The sequence below is a fragment of the Oratosquilla oratoria genome, chromosome 29 (assembly GCF_046742065.1).
Source record: "Oratosquilla oratoria isolate Oo_2021 chromosome 29, ASM4674206v1, whole genome shotgun sequence".
Classification (NCBI taxonomy): domain Eukaryota; kingdom Metazoa; phylum Arthropoda; class Malacostraca; order Stomatopoda; family Squillidae; genus Oratosquilla; species Oratosquilla oratoria.
In genome coordinates, this window is record NC_134805.1 from 53,584,890 (window position 1) to 53,605,976 (window position 21,087).

The 21,087-nt window shown below is 37.4% G+C and overlaps 1 protein-coding gene across 5 annotated transcripts in view; it reads left to right on the forward strand.

Annotated features, from left to right (window-relative positions):
* LOC143040771 (solute carrier family 35 member C2) overlaps positions 1-21,087 on the forward strand; it is a 260,071-nt gene that overhangs the window by 17,187 nt on the left and 221,797 nt on the right. For all 5 annotated transcript variants that reach the window (XM_076212200.1, XM_076212199.1, XM_076212202.1 and 2 more), the window contains exons 2-3: positions 1,999-2,159; positions 14,336-14,550. In XM_076212200.1, the coding sequence (XP_076068315.1) occupies positions 2,016-2,159; positions 14,336-14,550 (359 nt within the window). In that variant the 5' untranslated portion in view covers positions 1,999-2,015. The remainder of the gene's footprint in view (positions 1-1,998; positions 2,160-14,335; positions 14,551-21,087) is intronic.

Genomic DNA, 21,087 nt, shown 5'->3' on the forward strand with positions numbered 1-21,087 from the left:
GAAACACAAGAGGACATGGAAAGAAAATAAAAAAACATAGCTATAGAAGAGAACTGAAGAAAAACAGTTTTCCACATAGAGTTTTGGACACTTGGAACAAACTGGATAATGAAATAGTATGTGCAAAAACCATTCATGAGTTTAAAAACAAACTAGACACTGCGAGATACAATGGCGGGACATCACGAGCATAGCTCCCCTTCCCGCTAAATACAACTAGGTAAATACAACTGGGTAAATACATGCCAGTTGCCTTTATCAGTTACCACCAGGCTATCACACGTGTCACAAGATTTTTTGTCCTGGAAATTTTCACCTATGGCTAGTTCATCAAAACGGTTTAGTTATACTATCGCACACAAGCTACAAGTTGTACGATATGCCAAAGAACACTGTAAAAGAGCAGCAGAAAGACACTTTGGACCACCGCCTACCGAAAAAATGATTTGGCAGTGGAGTTTTATATGTCTACATGCATATTTTTTAATTTTTTTGTTTATTTTTATGAAAATAAAACCACCCTTGGACAATGAAAAATGTATAGTATATTTACTAATCACCACCTAGTATCATCGCCATACACACAAAATCGGACAAGTGATTTCATAATGTAAACAATATGTCCAATACGTGTCGTCCTTGCTTCTTATGTTTTTGTGTTCAGTGGTTGGGTATATGGTGAATGTGTTCTTGTATGAGAATGACTTTTTTTTTTTTTCTTAGAAATTTCTTTCAAATATTAGGGTGCGTCTTCCAAGATGCAGCGTCTTGCAAGCCGTAAAATACGGTATTTGTTTTGTCAGACCTGTTCTGCGATATTAATGGAATTAATGAGACCACAGTTTTTACATATTTTTTACCGCGATGTTATGCTGCGTCATGACATAATGCGCGCTTGATGAATAGGTTTTGCCAATAGTGGTGGCCTTGCTATTCTATCTTTTGCCTCACTATGTTTTTTGTTGTACCAGCACTTAATGTACAATTTTTCCTACTTTTATTTTGGTACATATTTATCCACTCCTTCATTATAGATTTCTGTTAATATCTTCCATTTCTCTTCCACCTATGTTTCTTCATTAAAGAAGTTTTCCCAACTCGTTTTTTGAAAGAATTTTCTGAGTTTCCCAAAATCTGTTTTGTTATACATTAGTTTATCTTTTTTGTGTTTCTCATTTTTTCCCAAATAAATTTCCTCTTTTAGTTCAAGCTCATTTAGTATGTGGTCACTCTTCCCAATTGGTGTCTTGTATTCCATTTTATCCACAATTTCAGGCTCTGACATAAATATTAAGTCTAGTCTCGATGGTTCTTCATTATTTCTATATTTGGTATTCTCTTTTACTCACTGAGTCATTGTGTATTCAGTGGTCATGTCCAGTAGTGTGTGTATGTATATAATGTACACCACCTGTGTATTATTCAAACATCTACCTAAATCTGCCAACTGTACCAAATAAGATATCCATACAAAAATGTACAATAATATTAGAGTAACTCTCAAGACTTGTCACCACAATCTCTACTTCATCAAGCCCCCATCCCCAAAGATACCCCCACCAAAAAAAAAAACAAAAAAACAAAAAAAAAATCCAAGAGAATGAAGAACCACATTAGCATGCTTGCATTCAGGTAACCATCCAGCTTTATAACAGCTCCAGCACAGACTATACCTGGTTACAGAAACTGCCCCAGATGCAACCAGTATTCAAATGACACCATACACTCTAGCCATACATGGACCATAACACAATGTTTCTTTCATGAATAACTTATGGGACTAACCTAGTGGCTATTACTGGCTACTTGGAAGGTACAGGCCTCAAGCAAAAAGTCAGTGGAGTTATGTGGGCCATACTGTATGTTGTGTCCAGTTAACTTGGGGCCATAGGCCTCCTGCAAGAGAGACCTAAGGCAGTAGATTGGTTAAGGTTGGAAATTATTTTGGATACTAATACATTAGGCTTAATTATTTTTCATTATTTCTATTACTTGCAGAGGTGATTGGATTCATAATGACTGAGGGCCAGATGCCTGGGCGGAGGAGAGGAAAGAGGCTTGGACAGCTGATGGTTAATGGCATCAGGAGTGTAACTCTAATCTGCATATACTACACATGCTCCATAGGGTTGACTTTTTATCAGAAAAATCTCTTCAGGGTAAGTCATCTTGGTTGTTGATCAGGTGTTATGTTTTTAGTTGTTGTTGTTCCCTAAACTGTCTTACCAACCAGTCTCATCTCCATGAGGAATGCCATGGCTGGAACAGAGTTTTCCCACAAATCCTTTACAGAGTGTGTAATGTGTTGTTGGCATTCATGATTGTGTACAGTGTAGTCTTCCATAATGTGTTGTATAGTATGGGGTGAAGTGTTACATCCTGGACAGTTATCTGCAATGCCTCTTCTGGTAGCTTAGCTTCTGGTAGCAGCCTCTTCTGGTAGCTTAGAAGGGCTGGATGGTTGTTGCACTGCAGTCTGGTCACATGGACTCTGTCCTTTCAGAGGAGAGAGGATTCAGAGGGATGGATATCAGGGGGTCTGGCATGCAGCAATGTATTGTCTTTCAGTTTGATACATCAGTGATTGATATGATTAAGGATATGCTTCTGGAGGATGGTGTCTGGTGGTTGTGGAGGAAAAGAAGAGAGTATTTGTGTGTGATTAGGTATTTGGGTGTTATTTTGATGTTTTTTTTGTATATATGTGTGTTTTGCGATATAGTGTAGTGGATGTGCAGTATTTGTGGAGGCTGCAGCAAGTGTTTGTGTCCCTCTCATGTCAAAGTGATCTTTGACTTTGAGGACTTAAGTTTCATGGTGTAAATGGTTTGTAGGTGTTGTATTTGTGCAGCCTGTAATTGTCTTTAGGGCTTTGTTTTGTATGGTCTGTAGGGTATTGTGGTGTGTCTTAGTGGGATTAGGGGCTCATGTAGGCTTGCATAATTCATTACTGAGCATATGCATTGTTTGTATACTGTAGTAATAGTTTATTTGTTTTGTCAAAATGTTGTTCCTGAAATTGATTTGAGCACTTTAAGTTTTTGGTCTTCAGATTTACCTAGTTGTATTATACAGGAAGGGAGGTATGCTCATGGTGACCCGTCTTTGTATCTTTCAGCATCAAGTTTGTTCTTAAAATCTTGGATAGTGTAATTAGGGATACAACTTTTTTGCAACTCCATAGTCCTGTATCATATTCTGATGAGCTTTCCCCAGGAAACATCGAAAATATATGTTTTTTTTGTATATGATAAAAAAAAAGTCACCTATGACTAACTTTGAAATGTTCATATTTTATTGCATTTGGGCGGATTCCCAAAAATTTAGAACCCTGTTTGAATAATGTACTAAAAAATCCAAAATGTACATCCAAAATGTTTAATTCATAACTGTTACAAGAACTATATTTTGGATTCTAGAACAATTTAAAGAAGCAAAGTCATATAAAGCAAAAATAGTCAATAGTTGAATTGCAGCAAGTCATTAGAAAGAATGAAACGCAGTGACAGGTTGGCATGTAGTTCTTGCATGACCTTAATTGCTCGCTCACAACATTGATTGCTTCTACTGATGTTTAGTTTTGATGGCTCTTGCTTCCAATGATTTGTCAAGCATTTCAAAGCAGTCTTGTAGGGCTGTAATGCTTGTGATAGCTTTGCATAATCTTCAGACCTATACATTTGGTCACTAAACCAGTGGTCCGCCCAGTCATATGAGATAAACTGGCAGACCATCTGCAATCTTTTTCTCACATGTGGCATGAGAAAATATGCAAGAAGGGCTAAGATTGCTCGGGAATTCCATCTGGCATTGCAGAAGTTCGGAATTTTCTGAAACTTGATGAAAGGCAAATCTCCATTTTTATGAAAGAGCCTGAAGGCACGGGTTAAGTGAAACAGAAACTTCATATCATCTCTCTAGCCAGCTTGATCTTCAATGAAATGAGTTCCATTCTGGAAGGACTCTTGGAGTTCTTTATAATTTGTTATGAGTTCTTTGACAAAACAATAATCTATGTTGGGTGACTGGCTTACGCCTGCAAGCTCCTCATCCATAACAATACGCAGGATTCTGTCCAAGCCATGGTGTTGGCAGCTCACAAATTGTAGCTTATCATACCCTTTGCTCAAAAACATTCTCTGCACTCTAACCACTACTCCACACTTTCGTCCTGTATTCACGCTCGTCGTATCAGCAATAATCATTGAGATTGCGCCCCACAAGTGAAATTCTTCCAAGACGCTTTTCAGTCCTTCTGCAATGGTCTCAGCCTTGCCATCACACAGCTTCAAAGCAGCAAGCTTAATTTCATTTGTTTCATTCTTGATGACAACCGCTTGATATTCATTTCCATCAATATGTTTACCATTGAAATGCAGGCTCCATTTCTGATTGCGTAGCGTATCGATTAAATGTTTCTTCATTTCACCAGCTTTCTTGAAGAGTGCCTTGTAAACTCCTTGCTGACTAGGGGCTGGGATATCAATGCCCTCCTCAGACAACTGTTTGCAAATTTTTGATGCTTTTTTGGTAGAAATGTTTGTTCCAGTTGCAAGTCTCATAGCTATTGCTGATTTGTTGTGCATTCTTGTGGTGTAAGCGCCATCACTATCACTATCATTCTGGTCAACTATTTCATCTTCACCATTATTGTACTCTTCAGTCTCTTCTCCTTCAGAGTCACTGTCATTATCCAGGGATGTTGGATTAGATAAAAAGTGGGAGGCTTCAGTTTCAGAGCATCTTCTTTTCTTAGAAGGATGGACTGTGTGCTTGCTTGCAGCTTTGCCTGTCGAATAGCCTACTTTGGCCTTGCTTTGGAGTTGGATGAAGTACAACTTTTTGTCATCAGCATTGAGCCATTCACCGTGGACTTTGGTGATATCGAACAGTTCTTCTAATGGCTCAAATTTTCTTTTCTTTGCACATTTGTCATACAAATGAATCACTTGTTCAAGCTTGGACCGTATTGCTTGCTCAGAAATGTTTGGAAAATTCAGTTTATCTCTCCAAAGCAGTGTCACCTCATTTGATAATTCTGCTACTCTCCTTTCTGCCTTTAATTGATTTCCCAAGAAACTGGTACTGACCAACAATCTGCTCCTTGAGTGGCATTCGGCTTCTGCTGGCCAGTGAAGTTTCTTCGACAGGCACATGACCTCTATGTGAATGGGACTGGAACTGCACCAAATTTCTCCTCCATTTTTCCTTGTTCTTTTGAACCACTTCGAAGCTTTTTTTGAATGACTTACTGCTCACAGTCGTAAAGACCTCTACTCTGAAAATCAAAACAAAAATAAGAAACAATGAACATATAGAAGTTTCTAATTTGTGTTTTCATGCTGATGCTATGTAAATCACGTTTCTAAAATTGAATATAAAAATTGAAAAGTGTGAATTGGATAATTTTCACTGTTAATGTTATAATTTGTTTGAGGGCCAATTCCAACCTTTCTGTGTTTTTGTCTTATTCTCTGATAAATGAACACTTTAATATCGTAATAAAGCATGAAATACCCGATGAACACAAACAAAATATGAAATAATTCAGGATCAGCTGTGTCAGCTGATTATATAGACCTTGAAGAATACTCGTTCTTGACGGTAGTTTTATTAACCACAAGAATGAGTATTCTTCATGAACAAAAACATCTCATCAATAAGGTAATATCGAAAAAACCGTCAGCACGCTATGTTCTAAGCGTCGGTGTTGTTAGATCTGCCACATGGATGCACCTGTACTCGAGTACAACCTTACAGGCCTGCACCAATATTTTTACTGTTATAACTCGTTTTCAGGGATAAGTTTACCCTTTCTTTGTGTTCTATATTTTTCTCTGATATATTAGCACTGTCTAATATCATTAAAAAAAAACACTAAACATGTATAGTAATAAATAAAAGATGTGATATTTTGACAGAGCAGGGATGATACTTTCAGTAGATTTAAGATTTTATTGTTTACATTAGTAGCATCAAAGAAAAAGGGATTATTTAAATATGAAAGAAAACGTATCTAATGTACAGGACTACAGGTAAACTGAATTAGATTATATAGAAAATATATTATATGTGACAATTTGTGACCTAGGCCAAATTCTACTCATAGGAGTATAAAAATGGGGGTTCATGGGTGAACTCTTGTAAAGACAGCTCAAAAGTGAGTTTATTTCAGCTACTTATGCATAAAAGCTCATCTAAATATGATACAGGAAATTGTTTTTGAGAAAAAAAAAAGTTGTATCCTTATAATGTACACACTGTTTCTTTATCTAATTTATTCCAGGTATCCAGTACTCTATGTGAAAAGCTATTTATTTATTTTTTTTTTCAGATCTCTTCTATAGTTATCCTTTTTGAGTTTCTTTTCATGTCCTCTTGTTTTCCATTGTCCCATTTTAATAAATCATTCCTATATAGGATTTCTATTCCTTTCATGATTCTTTAAATAGTCAGCAAATCTCCTCTTTTTCTTCTTTGTTCCAAAGTTGGTAATTCCAATCTGGACAATCTTTGTATGTTAATTTGGAGAGAGTTGGTGCTAACTTTGTTGTTGCTATTTTTATTTTGTGAGATTTTGATGGGGATAGTATCAGAAGGTTTACTAATGCCCAGTGTTATGAGAAACATTCTGTGTGGGAGTTTATCTGAATTGATGTCATGGAAAACTCTGTGTGAGGTTTATCAGAAGAGTGTTTGTAGAGTGTAGTGGTCCAAAACAGTGCTGTGATTCAGCAAGGAGGTATGTGGTGTAACAAGTTGTAGTATGAGGCATTCTATGACTTTGGAGGGGGTGTAGAGAAGTGTGATTGGGTGGTGTGATGCTGGAGCTATTGGGTTTGAGGATTGTATTTACCTAGTTGTTGTATTTTACGGGAAGGGGAGCTATGCTTGTGGTGTCCTCGCTTCATATCTCATTTGATCTAAACTGTTTTTAAATTCATGAATTGTTATTGCACACATAACTTTTTCATCTAACTTGGTCCAGATGTCTATTACTGTGTGGGGAAAGCTGTTCTTTTTCAGGTCCCTTCTATAACTGTTGATTTTCTTTCCGTGTCCTCTTGTATGTCTACTATCCCATTTTATTAGATCCTCTCTATCAATAGTTTCTATGCCTTTCATGGTTCTATAAATAGTTATCAAGTCTCCTCTCTCTCTTCTTTGCTCTAATGTCTGTAGTTCAAGTTTTGTTAGTCTCTCTTCATATGATAGTTCTGAGAGTGTTGGTGCCAATTTCGTAATTGCTCTTTGTATTCTTTCAAGTTTTGTTATACATTTTTTTGTACTTGGTGACCATGTCATCGCTGCATATTCCAATCTTGGTCTTATCAAAGTAACTAGGCTCTAGCGATCATCAAGAAATAAGATTTAATGTTATTTGGGAAAAATTAAAAAGTACGAATAACGTTCAAGTACCAGACTTCAGGAAAGCAAACTTTGACAATATAAAAACCTATTTGAAATTAAATACGAAATGTCATGCAGACGTTTTGAATTGTCGAGTCTCGGAGCGTGACTGGTGTGTTGATGTGGTGTAGAATTGTATTTTGTTGTTTTGTTATTTATTGTATTATTTATATTATGTATTTATATTAGGTATAAGATTTGGTTGTGTTGTAAACCGCAGATGCGATGCGTGCCTTTGTTTTGGCACAAATTGGAGCGTGGCGTCAGTATCGAAGAAGGCCTTGCTGAGGGTGCACGCATTTGTGATTGTGTCATTTTGTGTGTATCCAAATATAAACTTTAAGTCTTTAAAATTGCGCACTCATTAGCCACCCAATACACTGAGGGTCAGGTCAGGACTAGGGGTCGGGTCACAGAGGGTAATATGCATACCTTGGGTCAGGTCATTTTGGGACAAGGGCTCAACAGTCAGGTCAGTGATTTGGAAGAAATGTATAGCAATCTAACTGATCTAATTATTAATGCACAAAACATTTATCCCCCTAAAGTCAATATGGAAAAATAGTAATACTCCCAAATGGATGACGGGCAGATTGAAACGAGATCGGAATTAAAAGAGGACTTTACGTAAAATAAAAAACGGGGAATCACACCTTAGATCAAGATATAACGAAATGGCAAAGCTGGTTAAAAGGAACACACGTACAGCAAGATGTAATTATGAAAGTAAGGTTGCCAGTCAAGCAAAATCCAACCCAAAGGGTTTCTTTCACCTCTATAGAACAAAAAATAAAGAAAGAATAGGACAATTAAAAACAACGAAAATGTCATGATAGAACCGTAGGAAAAAATGAGTGAGGAGTTTAACAATTATTTTCTATCGGTGTTTACTAATGAGAGGTTAGATAAAGTACTAGACTGCGATCCGATTTTCAGAGGGAATGAAAAGAGTAGTCTATCAGATATCAGCATTAGTAAAGAAGAAGTAGTCAAGCAGATTGAAAGACTTAAAGCTACAAAATCTTCGGGTCCAGATGAAATTATTGCAAGAATACTTAAGGAGTGTAAATTTGAAATCTGCAACCAGTTAACTGAAATATTCAATAAGTCGGTAGACACTGGTTTTGTGCCAACTGCTTGGAGGCAGGCAAATGTTGTTCCTGTTTTTAAGAAGGGAGATAGATCGTCTATATGCAACTACAGGCCTATCAGTTTGACATCGGTTATAGAAAAAATGCTTGAATCAATAATAGTAAATAGACTCGGAGAACACATGGAAGGACAAAATTTAATTCGTGCTTTACAGCATGCTTTCTCCAAAGGTAAGTCATGTGTGACTAATCTTCTATCCTTTTACACTGAAGTATATAAGGCGTCAGATAACAATGATAATAACGATGTTATTTACCTTGACTTTAGCAAAGTGTTCGACAAGGTACCACACCAGAGACTACTAAATAAAATCAAAGCCCATGGCATAGGAGGAAAAGTATTAGAATGGATTAGAGCTTGGATTAGTAACAGAAAACAGCGGGTCACCAGAAATGGAATAAAATCTAGGTGGGGCAATGTTACTAGTGGGGTCCCCCAGGGCTCACTTTTGGGTCCCTTGTTGTTCATTATGTATATAAATGACTTAGACGACACTAAAATAGGACGCCTAATTAGGTCAGGAGGCGACGCAGAGATTCTGCAGGATGATCTTAATAAATTGTTAACATGGCCGGTGAAATGGCAAATGAACTTTAAAATCTCTAAGTGTAGCGTGTTGAATGTAGGGCTACACAACCCCGAAAATAGATACAGCTTAGATAACATGTTTTTAGAAAAATCTGAGTGCGAGAGGGACTTGGGAGTTCTGGTGAGTCCGGATCTTAAAACCAGGAAGTAGTGCATTAGTGCCAGAAATAAAGCTAACAGAGCATTAGGTTTCATTGCTAGGATGGTAATGAATAGAAGTGCAGAGGTAATTATTATACTCTAGCGATAGACCCATCCTTGACTATGCGGTATAGTTTTGGTCTCTGTCCTACAGAATGGACATAAATTCACTAGAATCAGTACAGAAAAGAATGACCAAAATGATGCATGGACTCGGAAATTTGCCTTACAAAGAAAGGCTTAGGCACCTAAACTTACACTCTTGAAAGACGCAGAGTGCAGGGTGATCTAATAGAAGTGTTCAAGTGGATCAAAGGTTATAACAAGGGTGATGCAGACAAGGTCATCATGATAAAACAACAGGGCAGGACTCGCAGTAATGGATATAAACTGGACAAATTTAGATTTAAGAAGGAAATAGGCAAGAATTGGTTTACTAATAGGGTGGTCGATGAATGGAATAAACTTAGTAACCATGTAGTAAGTGCTGAAACTATCAATTGTTTTAAGAAATGATTAGACAACTTTATGGATGGGGATGACAGGTGGTGATGGATATGGAGCTGCCTAGTGTAGGCCTTATGGTCTCTTGCAGTCTCCTTTATTCTTATGTTCTTATGTATTTTCTTCACCATTTCTTCGTCCAGGTATATAGATGCCACTTTGATTGTTCTTATTAAATTATAAGTTTCTCAAATTTTTTTTTTTGTGTGTTTCTCAGGGGTCATATTATTCATAATAATGACTCCCAGGTCCTTCTCATTTTCTACTTTTTTATTTCTCCTCTCAATTTATATGATTTTCCCATGATTCCGAATGTCAGATATAATGTTGTGTGAATAGCTATAGTTTACAATGTTGGTGAGTGCATGCATGTCATGTGGTCTAAGGTATTTTAGGTGGATGCTTATGTTGTCAGGGTCACAGGCAGATGAATGCTTGAGGTTATAGAATGTATGCTTCTTCTGGCTGTCTATAAGAGGTGTGTAGTCTGGATCTGTGGGGTAGTTTTTCTTACATCAAATGATTCAGTTGTCAGGGTGAGGCGTGAGATGGCTTGTCTGTGCAAAATAATTTATGAATGTGTTTGCTTGTTTGTTTGAGAGTAAGGTCACTGTTGTGGTTATAGTTGTGTGAGAGTGTGTTGTGTTACTGTTGGATAATGTAATGTTGTTCAGTGTCTTGTACATTTTTTTTTGTGGTGGTTGTGTCAACAAATGTTTGCCAATTTTGTTTTTTGTTCATGTATTTTGTTGTTGATATTAGTGTTTAGTGCATGTATTTGGTCTGTTACATTCTGAAGGATAGGTGTGGAGGTATTGTGTGCAAGTGTGTTGCATTGTCTGATGAGGCCTTGGATATCTGGTATGAAGTTTGGGTAGTGTGATTTTCTGTTGCCTCTGGTGGTTGATGTACATGTTACATACATATACCAATGGCTTTTCCCCCTTAAAATCCACTCCCACCCATTCCATCCCCACATACTCCACTCACATTCACCACCCTCTCTCCCTCCCTCTTATCTTGGCTTCTCCTGGATGATGGGTCATCCCTGCATCTCGCCCACTGCCCTGGGTCAGAAGCAATGTAGCAAGACACAGCACATCCACAGCAAGGCCACTTCATGTAATTGGCAACCCCCCTCTCCTCTCCTCATGCAGAAAAAGAGAAGATGAGGAGAATTCCCTTCATGCCGTATCAAAATATCATTCACACATACTTTCTCACCCCCCCATCCCCCACCCACTCCCTTCCATACATCACAGCATCATCCATACACAACATTCTCTACTCATCCCTATCTTCTGTCTTCTCCCTTCCTCAACAGACATTCCCCTCTTTCCTAATGCCCCTTTTACCCCATCCATCCATCTCATTCTTGGTTGCCCCTCATGTTCACTCCTTCCACCTCTGTCTTCAACACATCTTTTACAAATCTTTCTTCACTCATTCTTTCCATGTGTCCAAACCATCCCAATATTCTTTCATTAACTCTATCTCCCAACTCCCTTTCCACCCCCACCCTCCTCACCTCCTTGTTTCTCACTCTATCCAGCCTAGTAAACACTGTGTTTGCTATAATGAACTCCCTTTCTAAACACATCCAACAAATATTAACAAATATACTTCAGCAAGTAAAAAAATTTACAAAAACAACAAAATGAAAACAATTGATGGAAAAACAATAAATGTGAAGTAGAATAAAAACTCTACATACACACATATACCAAAGGCTTTTTTCCCCCCTCTGCTTTCCACACCTCTTTTATAAGTCTTTCTTCATTCTTTCCATGTGTCCAAACCATCCCAATTCTTTCATCAACCCTATCTCCCAACTCCCTTTCCACCCCCATTCTCCTCCTCACCTCCTCATCATTTTATCCAGCCTAGTAACCCCATCATACTTCTCAGACACCTCATCTCACATTCAAACTCTTCTCTTCCTCTGTTATATTCCATGTTTCTGCCCAGTGCTGTCGGCACAATCACTCCTTCATACAATCTTCTTTTACCATCCATTCCCAAATGTCTATTTCTCATTACACTTGTTAATCCACCAAGGCATTTACTTGCTTCTCTCAATCTACATTCTACCTCCACCTCCACTCCTCCCTCTCCTGCCACATTCGCACCCAAGTATCTAAAACTATCCACTTCCAGGCCACATGTGGGGGTCACCTAGCCCATGGACTATACATTATTTTTACTCATATTTATCATCAAATTTACCCTAAACTCTGTCACTAATTGCCTTTGACCCTCCTCTGATCCAAACACACAGGTTTGTCCAGTATTTACAATAGAAAACTCACCGAACTGTGAAGAAATAGAGAGAGATCCCCCTCAATGAAAGAAATAATTGTAACACAAAAGGAAACCAGCGACCCTTGACGTCAGAAAATCACATGGTCCAGACAGAATTGCAAATTGGATACTGAAAGAATGCATGGAAGAATTAACAAACAAAATGTACAGTATAATTAGATTCTCACTTAAAGAAGGAAAAGTGCCACAGACCTGGAAGAAGGCAAAGATTGTATCAATTTATAAGGGAGGAAACAAGGAAGACCCATCAAATTACAGACCAGTCTCCCTGACAAGCACAGTAGCAAAAATTTGCAAAAAGGTCATCAAAAATAGATGGGTTAAACATTTGGAAGAAAAACTATACTGAATCCAAATCAATTTGGATTCAGTCAGACAAGGAAGATCATGTACAACAAACTTGATCTACTTCTACTCAAGATTAATAGACATAATACAAGAAAGAGATGGTTGGGTAGACTGTGCCTTTCTGGACCTACAAAAGGCATTTGATAAGGTACCACACAATAAACTAATAAGGAAGATAGAATCAGTAGGTGGCATCAGAGGAAAATTATTGGAATGAATGAAAGACTTCCTGACTGGGAGGAAAATGAGAGTAGTAATTAGAGACAAATTCTCAAATTGGGAAGAAATAATAAGTGGTGTCCTGCAGGGATCAGTGCTGGCCCTGATCATGTTTGCTATATACATAAATGACATGGATGAAGGAGTAGAGTGTTATATGAATTTGTTTGCAGATGATGCAAAATTACTAAAGAAAGTAAAAACTGAGGAGGATTGCAACTCATTACAAGACTTGGACAAGATCTGGAAATGGACTCAAAAGTGGGAAGTGAAATTCAATATAAAAAAATGTATAATGGAATTTGGAAAAAGTAAAAACAGAATATCGACAGATTATAAAATTGGTGAAGAAGAGGTCAAAAAAGTAAAATTGGAAAAAGACCTTGGAGTGATGATCAGGAAAGATATGGCACCGGATAAGCATATTAATAAAATAGTCAGAGTAGCCTATAATTTATTGAGGTCAATAAAAATGGCATTTGCCTATTTGAACGAGGAAATGATGAAAAAATTTAACTACTTTAATAAGACCAAAACTCAAGTACACAGCAACACTATGGACACCCAGTACCAAAAAGAATATAAAGAAGTTAGAAAGAATACAAAGAGCAACAACAAAACTGGCACCAACTCTTTCCAAAATGACATATAAACAAAGACTGTCCAAATTAGAATTACCAACTCTAGAACAAAGAAGGGGAAGAGGAGACTTACTATCTATAGAATTATTAAGGGAATGGAAATCTTAGATAAGAATGACTTATTGAAATGGGACAATGGAAAAACAAGAGGACACGAAAAGAAACTAAAAAAAGATAATTACAGAAGAGATCTGAAAAAAAAAAAATAGCTTCCCACACAGAGTGATAGATACTTGGAACAAATTAGACAAAGAAACAGTGTGTGCAAACACTATTCAAGATTTTAAGAAAAAACTTTATCCTGAGAGATACAAAGATGGGTCACCACGAGCATAGCTCCCTTCCCGTATAATACAACTAGGTAAATACAAACAACAACTGGCTCAGCTCCCTTCCTGTATAATACAACTAGGTAAATACAAACAACAACTGGCTCAGCTCCCACTTCCCTGCACTCACCATCACCATAGCATCACCTGTACTATCCCATCCATGCACACATTGAACAACCATAATGACATTACACAATCTTGGCTCAGCCTCACCTTCATCTTGATCCACTTGGTCTCACCATTTCTGATTATAACACAAGCAGTACTTTGCTCATTAAACCTTGTGATGCCTTAACAACTTTTCCCCAATCTCACACATCTGCAACCCCCCCCCCCCACACACAATGCCTTTCTATCAACCCCCATGTCATAAGCCATCTCCAGACAGATTTGTACAAACTCCCTCCCCTGAAAATGTGAATGTCCAGAAATCTTCCAGTCCTCCCATTGTGTACCTTTACATAATCATTTAATGTCTTATCAGCCACCTAGTGCAGTGTATTGATTCAGTTTCTAATTACCTAACATTTTTCCAAAATATGATTATGGTACAAGTCAATACCCCAACAAATTCTTGTAATTTAGTTGTAAATATCATGTAGCCCCATTTTGTTACTTTTGCTGAGCTTAATCATATGCAAGTTTTATGTGTGTTATTGATAAGAATATATTTTTCAGGACTTCAGGTTTCCTCTGACAGTTGTAATAGTTCATCTTTTCATGAAATTTATGTTGGCTGGAATATGCCGTTTGAGTTACACCATTACAACTGGCCAGCCTCGAATTTTACTACCATGGGAGGTTTACTGGAAGAAAGTATTGCCTCCAGGGGCTGCAGCAGGAATTGATATAGGACTTTCACAGTGGTCTCTTGAATTCATAACTGTGGCATTGTAAGTAATTGGTGTATTTTAATGTCAATGAGCACCATAAATTAACCAGTTAACTAATAGTAGTGAGAAAATTTATCAAGTCTTTCACCAAGTGGAATGGTTAATTGGAGTAGCCTTAATCACTTAAGTATAATGACTCCACAAGCTGAAGAATATTATGATAATAAAGTGATTAACTATATGGAACATGTTGCTCAAAACTTTTTGGTACTCAGTGAACAGCATGTTGAATATTCTATATCTGTATACTTTTAACAATAACATCCTGTAGATGGGAAAAGTCATTCTAAAGTCTTTCTTTTATAGATTTCTACATATAGTCACATTTCATTTGAATATAATTTTTCCGCTCCATATTTTTTGTATTATAGTCTGTATCAGTACCTTTAGCACATCTTTACTGGTTGTACTTTTCTTGTTATCCAAGCCACTACTAGGTTCCCTGTACTGGGGTATTTACTGCAGTAATGCCTTCTGATGGGCTCAGGTTCAACAAATCCCAAAGAATGCCCAACAAACATTTTGGAAAGTCTAGTCTCCTCAATTACAGCTCGGACCACGCTTACACAAGTGTGTTTAACTAATTGTAGCATACAGGAAAGGAGCAATTCTCATTGGGTCCTCCTATTCTCTAATTTTCTAACATGCCTGGATCCAAATTCATGTACAGTTCCAACTTAATCTATATCTTTGATTTCCAATTATAATATTTAGATTTGAACTTGTATATTGTTTGAGCTTGGGCTATATCACCTAAGCTGTTCCTCATATTTATGCATCTATATGGAAAACTGTATTTCTTCACATCCTTTCAACATGTGGTCTTTCTTAATTTACTCCTATGACCTTTTAAAGCCATCCCATCTTTAATCAGGAGATCTCTTCTGTCAGTGCAACCTATCCCCTTTAGTGACCTGAATACTGTAATCATAATGCCTCTTTCTCTTCGATCTTTCTAAATTGGCAGACCAAGTACTTTTAGTCTTTCCTCATATGGTTTGTCAGCCAGGCTGGGGACCAGCTTGGTTGCTGCCCTTTGTATTCTCTCAATCTTGCTTATACTCTTCACTCCATGAGGGGACCATACTACTGACACGTATTCCAGTCTTGGATGTATCAGGGTTTTTATGAGTTTTTTCATTGTTCTTTCATTAGTGGAACAACACTTTAATCTTCTGCAGTAGTGCATATGATCTCACAATCTTGCTCGGTCGTAAACAGTCGAGGAGAAAGGAAGTGCCAACAGCTTCTCTGGGTTTTGCTTTGAGTTTTGCTACGATTAGCACTTTGAATGAGTGCTTTAACTGCTCACCAGGAAAAATGCCTTGTTGGTATTGCAGAGAGTATCAATATGTATTCAGGAGACTGCCAGGATTTGTATCCGATCCAGTTCTTGAGTGAATAGTTTAGATACAAAATGGAAAATAATAAAGAAGAAGGAAGAATCAGTGAACCAACAAAAAGAGGACTAGATGAATCCAGGATTGAGTTCCCGTTGGGGGTAATACGCAGGAAAAAAAACATGACTGAATGACATTCCCAAAACAACCAGCAGGTACGTAAGTGATGAATATTTCTCAGGATTTAGGAGGCAAGGGGAAACATTGGAGAAAACCTTGGACACAGAGAGATTTCAGGATTAGAGCAATACTAAACAGAGAAATTAACAACTTAGCAGACGAAGTGATTGATTTAAGATAAGAGTACAAAGCTTTGCAACTAGAAGTAACTAACCTACAAACAATGAACAAGGTAATACTAAGGGAATTAAATGAACTAAAAAGTGAACTAAGTGCGATTAAAAGAGAAAATGAAAGAAAAGAAAATGAGGTTAAGATAGCAAATGATGAACTGAAAAAAGAGGTAAAAGAATAATTGAAAGCAGTAATGGAAAAATCAATCAAAGAGACTGATTTAAATGAAATAAAAAACCAGTGGAAAAAGGAACGCGAAAGTAAAAAACTGTCGTTCACAGAAATAGTACAGCAGCAGGTAGAAGAGAAAGCAAAGGAAACAGTGATCAAGGTGATCAAAGAGAAGGAAAATAGGGTGAAAGACACAGTAGACAAAAAGAAATGTATTGTGGTTTATGGTATAAATGAAAAACACAATGTACACAAATACCAAAGGGAAAAGGAAGAGAAAGAAATTGCGAAGGAGATTCTAAAAGTGGTCTAAGAAGAAAGACAAAGTTTAGATACAGAAATTGACGATGTACACAGGATGGGTACATACTCAAAAGAAAAGAATCACAGACTAATGAAAATCAAACTAAGAACACAAATGATAGCAGAAGTACTATGAAAAGTGGCAAAACTAGCATACATACATATACCAAGGCTTTTTTCCCCTTACAAGGGAGGTAGCCAAAAAGGAAAAGGCATAAAATCATTCCCACCCATTCCATCTCTGAATACACTCCACACCCCTCCACCCTCCCTTTTATCTTACCGCCTCTTGGATGACGGGTCATCCCTGCACCTTGTCCACTGCCCTGGGTCAGAAGCAGTGTCACAAGACACAGCACATCCACAGCAAGGCCGCTTCATTAAATCGGCGACCCCCATACATAAAAGGAGAAGACAGGGAGAAATCCCTTTGGGCTGCATCAAATTTTGCTCACACATACTACCTCACCCCCCATCCCCCTGCCCATTCCACCTCATGCATCACAACATCATCCATATACAACCATTCTCCATTCACCCCTGTCTTCTGTCCTCTCCTGGCCTTCCTCAACAGACATTCCCCTCTTCCCCAAAGCCCCCTTCACCCCATCCATCCACCTCATCCTAGGATGTCCTCTCATGTTCACTCCTTCCACATCTGCCTTCCATACCTCTTTTACTAGTCTTTCTTCACTCATTCTTTCCATGTGTCCAAACCATCTTAATACTCTTTCATCAACCCTATCTCCCAACTCCCTTTCCACCCCCATTCTCCTCCTCACCTCCTCATTTCTCACTCTATCTAGCCTAGTAACCCCCATCATACTTCTCAGACCTTCATCTCAAACACATTCAAACTCCTTCTCTCTTCCTCTCTTATGTTCCATGTTTCTGCCCCATACAGTGCTGTTGGCACAATCACTCCTTCATACAGTCTCCTCTTAGCATCCATTCCCAAATGTCTATTCCCCATTACACTTTTTAATCCACCAAGGCATTTACTTGCTTCTCTCAATCTACATTCTACCTCCACTCCACCTTTTCCTGCTAAATTTGCACCCAAGTATCTAAAACTATCCACTTCCTCCAGTCGCTCTCCCTTAACCTCTTCTATACGGTGCCGGCTACGTAGGCGGCATGAGGAGCAAGTGGATACGCGAGGCTGCCATATCGGCGTCTTGATTATATTTATTGTAGTTGTCCCTGTGTAACTGACATACTTTAAACTGGCTTCATCACATTTTTCTATGGTTATCAAAATTCACGGGTGAAAGAGAGAACGATCGATATAAGCGGTGACTATTTTTTATGATGCGAGTATTATGACGCAACATCGTACGTCTGGCAGCTAATGCTGCCCGCGAGATTTTGGCCCGGAGTGAAGTGGTTAATGCTCACTTCCAGTCTGCTTCCACTTTCACTCTTTGAACATCTTACTTACCCACATTTATCTTCAGCTTTCTTCTATCACACGCTCTTCCAAACTCTGTCACCAACTTCCTCAATCCCTCCTCTGATCCTGCCATAAGCGCAGTGTCGTCAGCAAACAACAACTGGCTCACCTCCTACTTTTCCCCATTTTCTTTAACCATCTCCAATCCCTGACCCACCACCCTTGCATTTACTTCACGCACTACCCCATCCATGTACAAGTTGAACAGCCAGGGCGACATAACGCATCCCTGACGAAGTCCCACCTTTACCTCGAACCACTCACTCTCTCCATTTCTAATCCTGACACATGCTCTACTACTCTCATAAAAACTCTTGACAGCTCCTAGAAGCTTTCCTCCTATCCCATATATCCGCAAAACCTCCAAACAGTGAAAAATACAAAAATGTTTGGATAAAAAAAAGAAATGAATCCTGAGGAATTAGAGAAAGATAGGGAACTGAGAAGTGAGGCTAAGAAAAAAAAATGAGGAAAGAACAGATTGAAAAAAAATGTGTTTTTTATTTTTAGAGTGCTGGATCTAAGACAGAAAATGGTACATCGGAAAAATGGAAACTTAAACCAAAAAAGAGAAGAAAAGAAAAGATTAAAAGTTGCATATGCAAATATGGACAGTATGATATCAGGATTAAATGAATTGAATGACTATCAATTAATAGAGAAACCTGACATAATGGGAATTGCAGAGACAAAACTGAAAGGTCCTCTACATTCAAGTATGGTGGGACAAGGATTATACAACATTTGGTAAAAAAATAGGACAGACAAACAAGGGGGGAGGAGTCATGCTATTGACTAGAAAGAACCTAAATGTAATAAAGGCAACAGAAGGAAAAGATAACGTGGAATTAATCGTAGTTAAGGTAAAAAACAGCAGTATGAAAAGTATAATGTTTATAGTTGTTTATGTGCCACCAAAAACTAAGACCTGGACTGACAGCAAACACTCAAAATTACTAGAAGATACCAAGAATGAATTAACTGAGACACTGAAATATGGAGAAAATATAGTAATTATGGGTGACTTTAATGCAAAAGAAATGAATTGGGAGAATTGACAATGGGAGGTGGAGACGAACTCTGGCAAAATGTCCTACTGGATATGACCATAGATTACACATTGAAGCAATGGGTTAAAGAAAATACTAGATTTAGACAAAATGCAGAACCATCGAGACTAGATTTGATATTCACCTCTGAACCAGAAATAGTGGAAGAAATAAATTATAAAACACCAATTGGGAAGAGTGACCACATACTAATAGATATCAAACATAGGGAACAAAATGTGGTAAGAAGGAATGAGAAACATAGAGAAGGAAGACTGATGTACAACAAAACTGATCTTGTAAAACTTTGGAAATTTGTCCAAAATGTCTATTGGGAAAAATTTGCAAATGATGAAACAAAGACGTAAGAGAAATGGAACATTTTCAAAGAAATACATAAAGAGGGAACAGACAAATATGTGCCTTAGCAGAAACAGAAAAGGGAGTACATAAAATGCTGGTATAATAAAAAGTGTAGTGATGCTAAAGACAGAAGAGAAGCTTGGAAAAGATGGAAAAGGGACAGAAAAGAGAGTAAATAGCAAACATACATTAAACTGAGAAATGAATACCTAGACATACAAAGAGAGGAAAAAAAAAAACAATGAAAAAGATATAATAGCAAAATGCAAAGATCAACCTAAACTGTTCTACAGATATAACAAACTAAAAGACAAACATGAAATAATAAAACTGCATGAAGGAAATCAATACACAGAAGATGTAGAAATGGCCAAAGGAATGACCAGACCCTTAAAGTCTGTTTTTACAATTGAAAGCTCACAATTGTGGGATGATAGTCACCAGGAAGGATCCCCTAAAATGGAAGAAATAATGGTGACACAGAAAGAAATAAGGGGCCAAATAAAGGAACTTGATGTCAGAAAGCCACCTGGGCCAGATGGAATAGCGAACTGGATATTAAAAGAATGCATAGATGAACTCACAGACAAAATACACAACATAATTGACTTCTCACTCAAAGAAGGAAAAGTACCACAAGACTGGAAGAATGCTAATATTGTACAAATATATAAGGGAGGAAATAAAGAAAATCCAACAAATTATAGACCAGTATCCCTTACAAGCACAAGTGCAAAAATATGCAAAAGAGTTATTAAAAACAAATGGACTAAACACTTGGAAAAGAACAAAATATTAAACCCCAACCAATTTGGATTTAGAAGTGGAAGATCATATACTACAAACTTAATATGATTTTACTCAAGATTTCTAGACATAATACAAGGAAGAGATGACTGGGCAGATTGTGCCTTCCTGGACCTACAAAAGGCTTTCAACAAAGTACCACACAAAAAACTACTAAGAAAAATTGAACTAATAGGTGGAATTCAAGGAAAATTATTGGAATGGATGAGAGACTTCTTGAAAGGAATAAAAATGAGATTGATACTTAGAGAAAAGAACTCAAAATGTGTAGACATGATAAGTAGAGTACCCCAAGGTTCTGTATTGGCTCTGATAATGTTTGCTATTTATATAAACAACATGGATGAAGGAATTAAATGCTACATAAACTTCTTTGCAGATGATGTAAAACTATTGAAGAGAGTGAGTGACTGTAAATCTTTCCAGAGAGATCTGGACAAAGTCTGGAATTGGAATAAAAAGAACGAAGTGAATTTCAACATTAAAAAATGTAGTATAAAGGAATTAGGAATTTGGAAAAAGCAAAAGTAGAATATCTGGTAAATACAAAATTGGAACAAAAGAAGTTACAAAAGTAAATTCAGAAAGAGACCTAGAAGTGATCATTTCAAATGACATGACACCAGACAAACATGTAAACAAAATATTTGGAGAAACCTACAACTTAGTAAGACCAATGAAAGTGGCCTTTGACTAC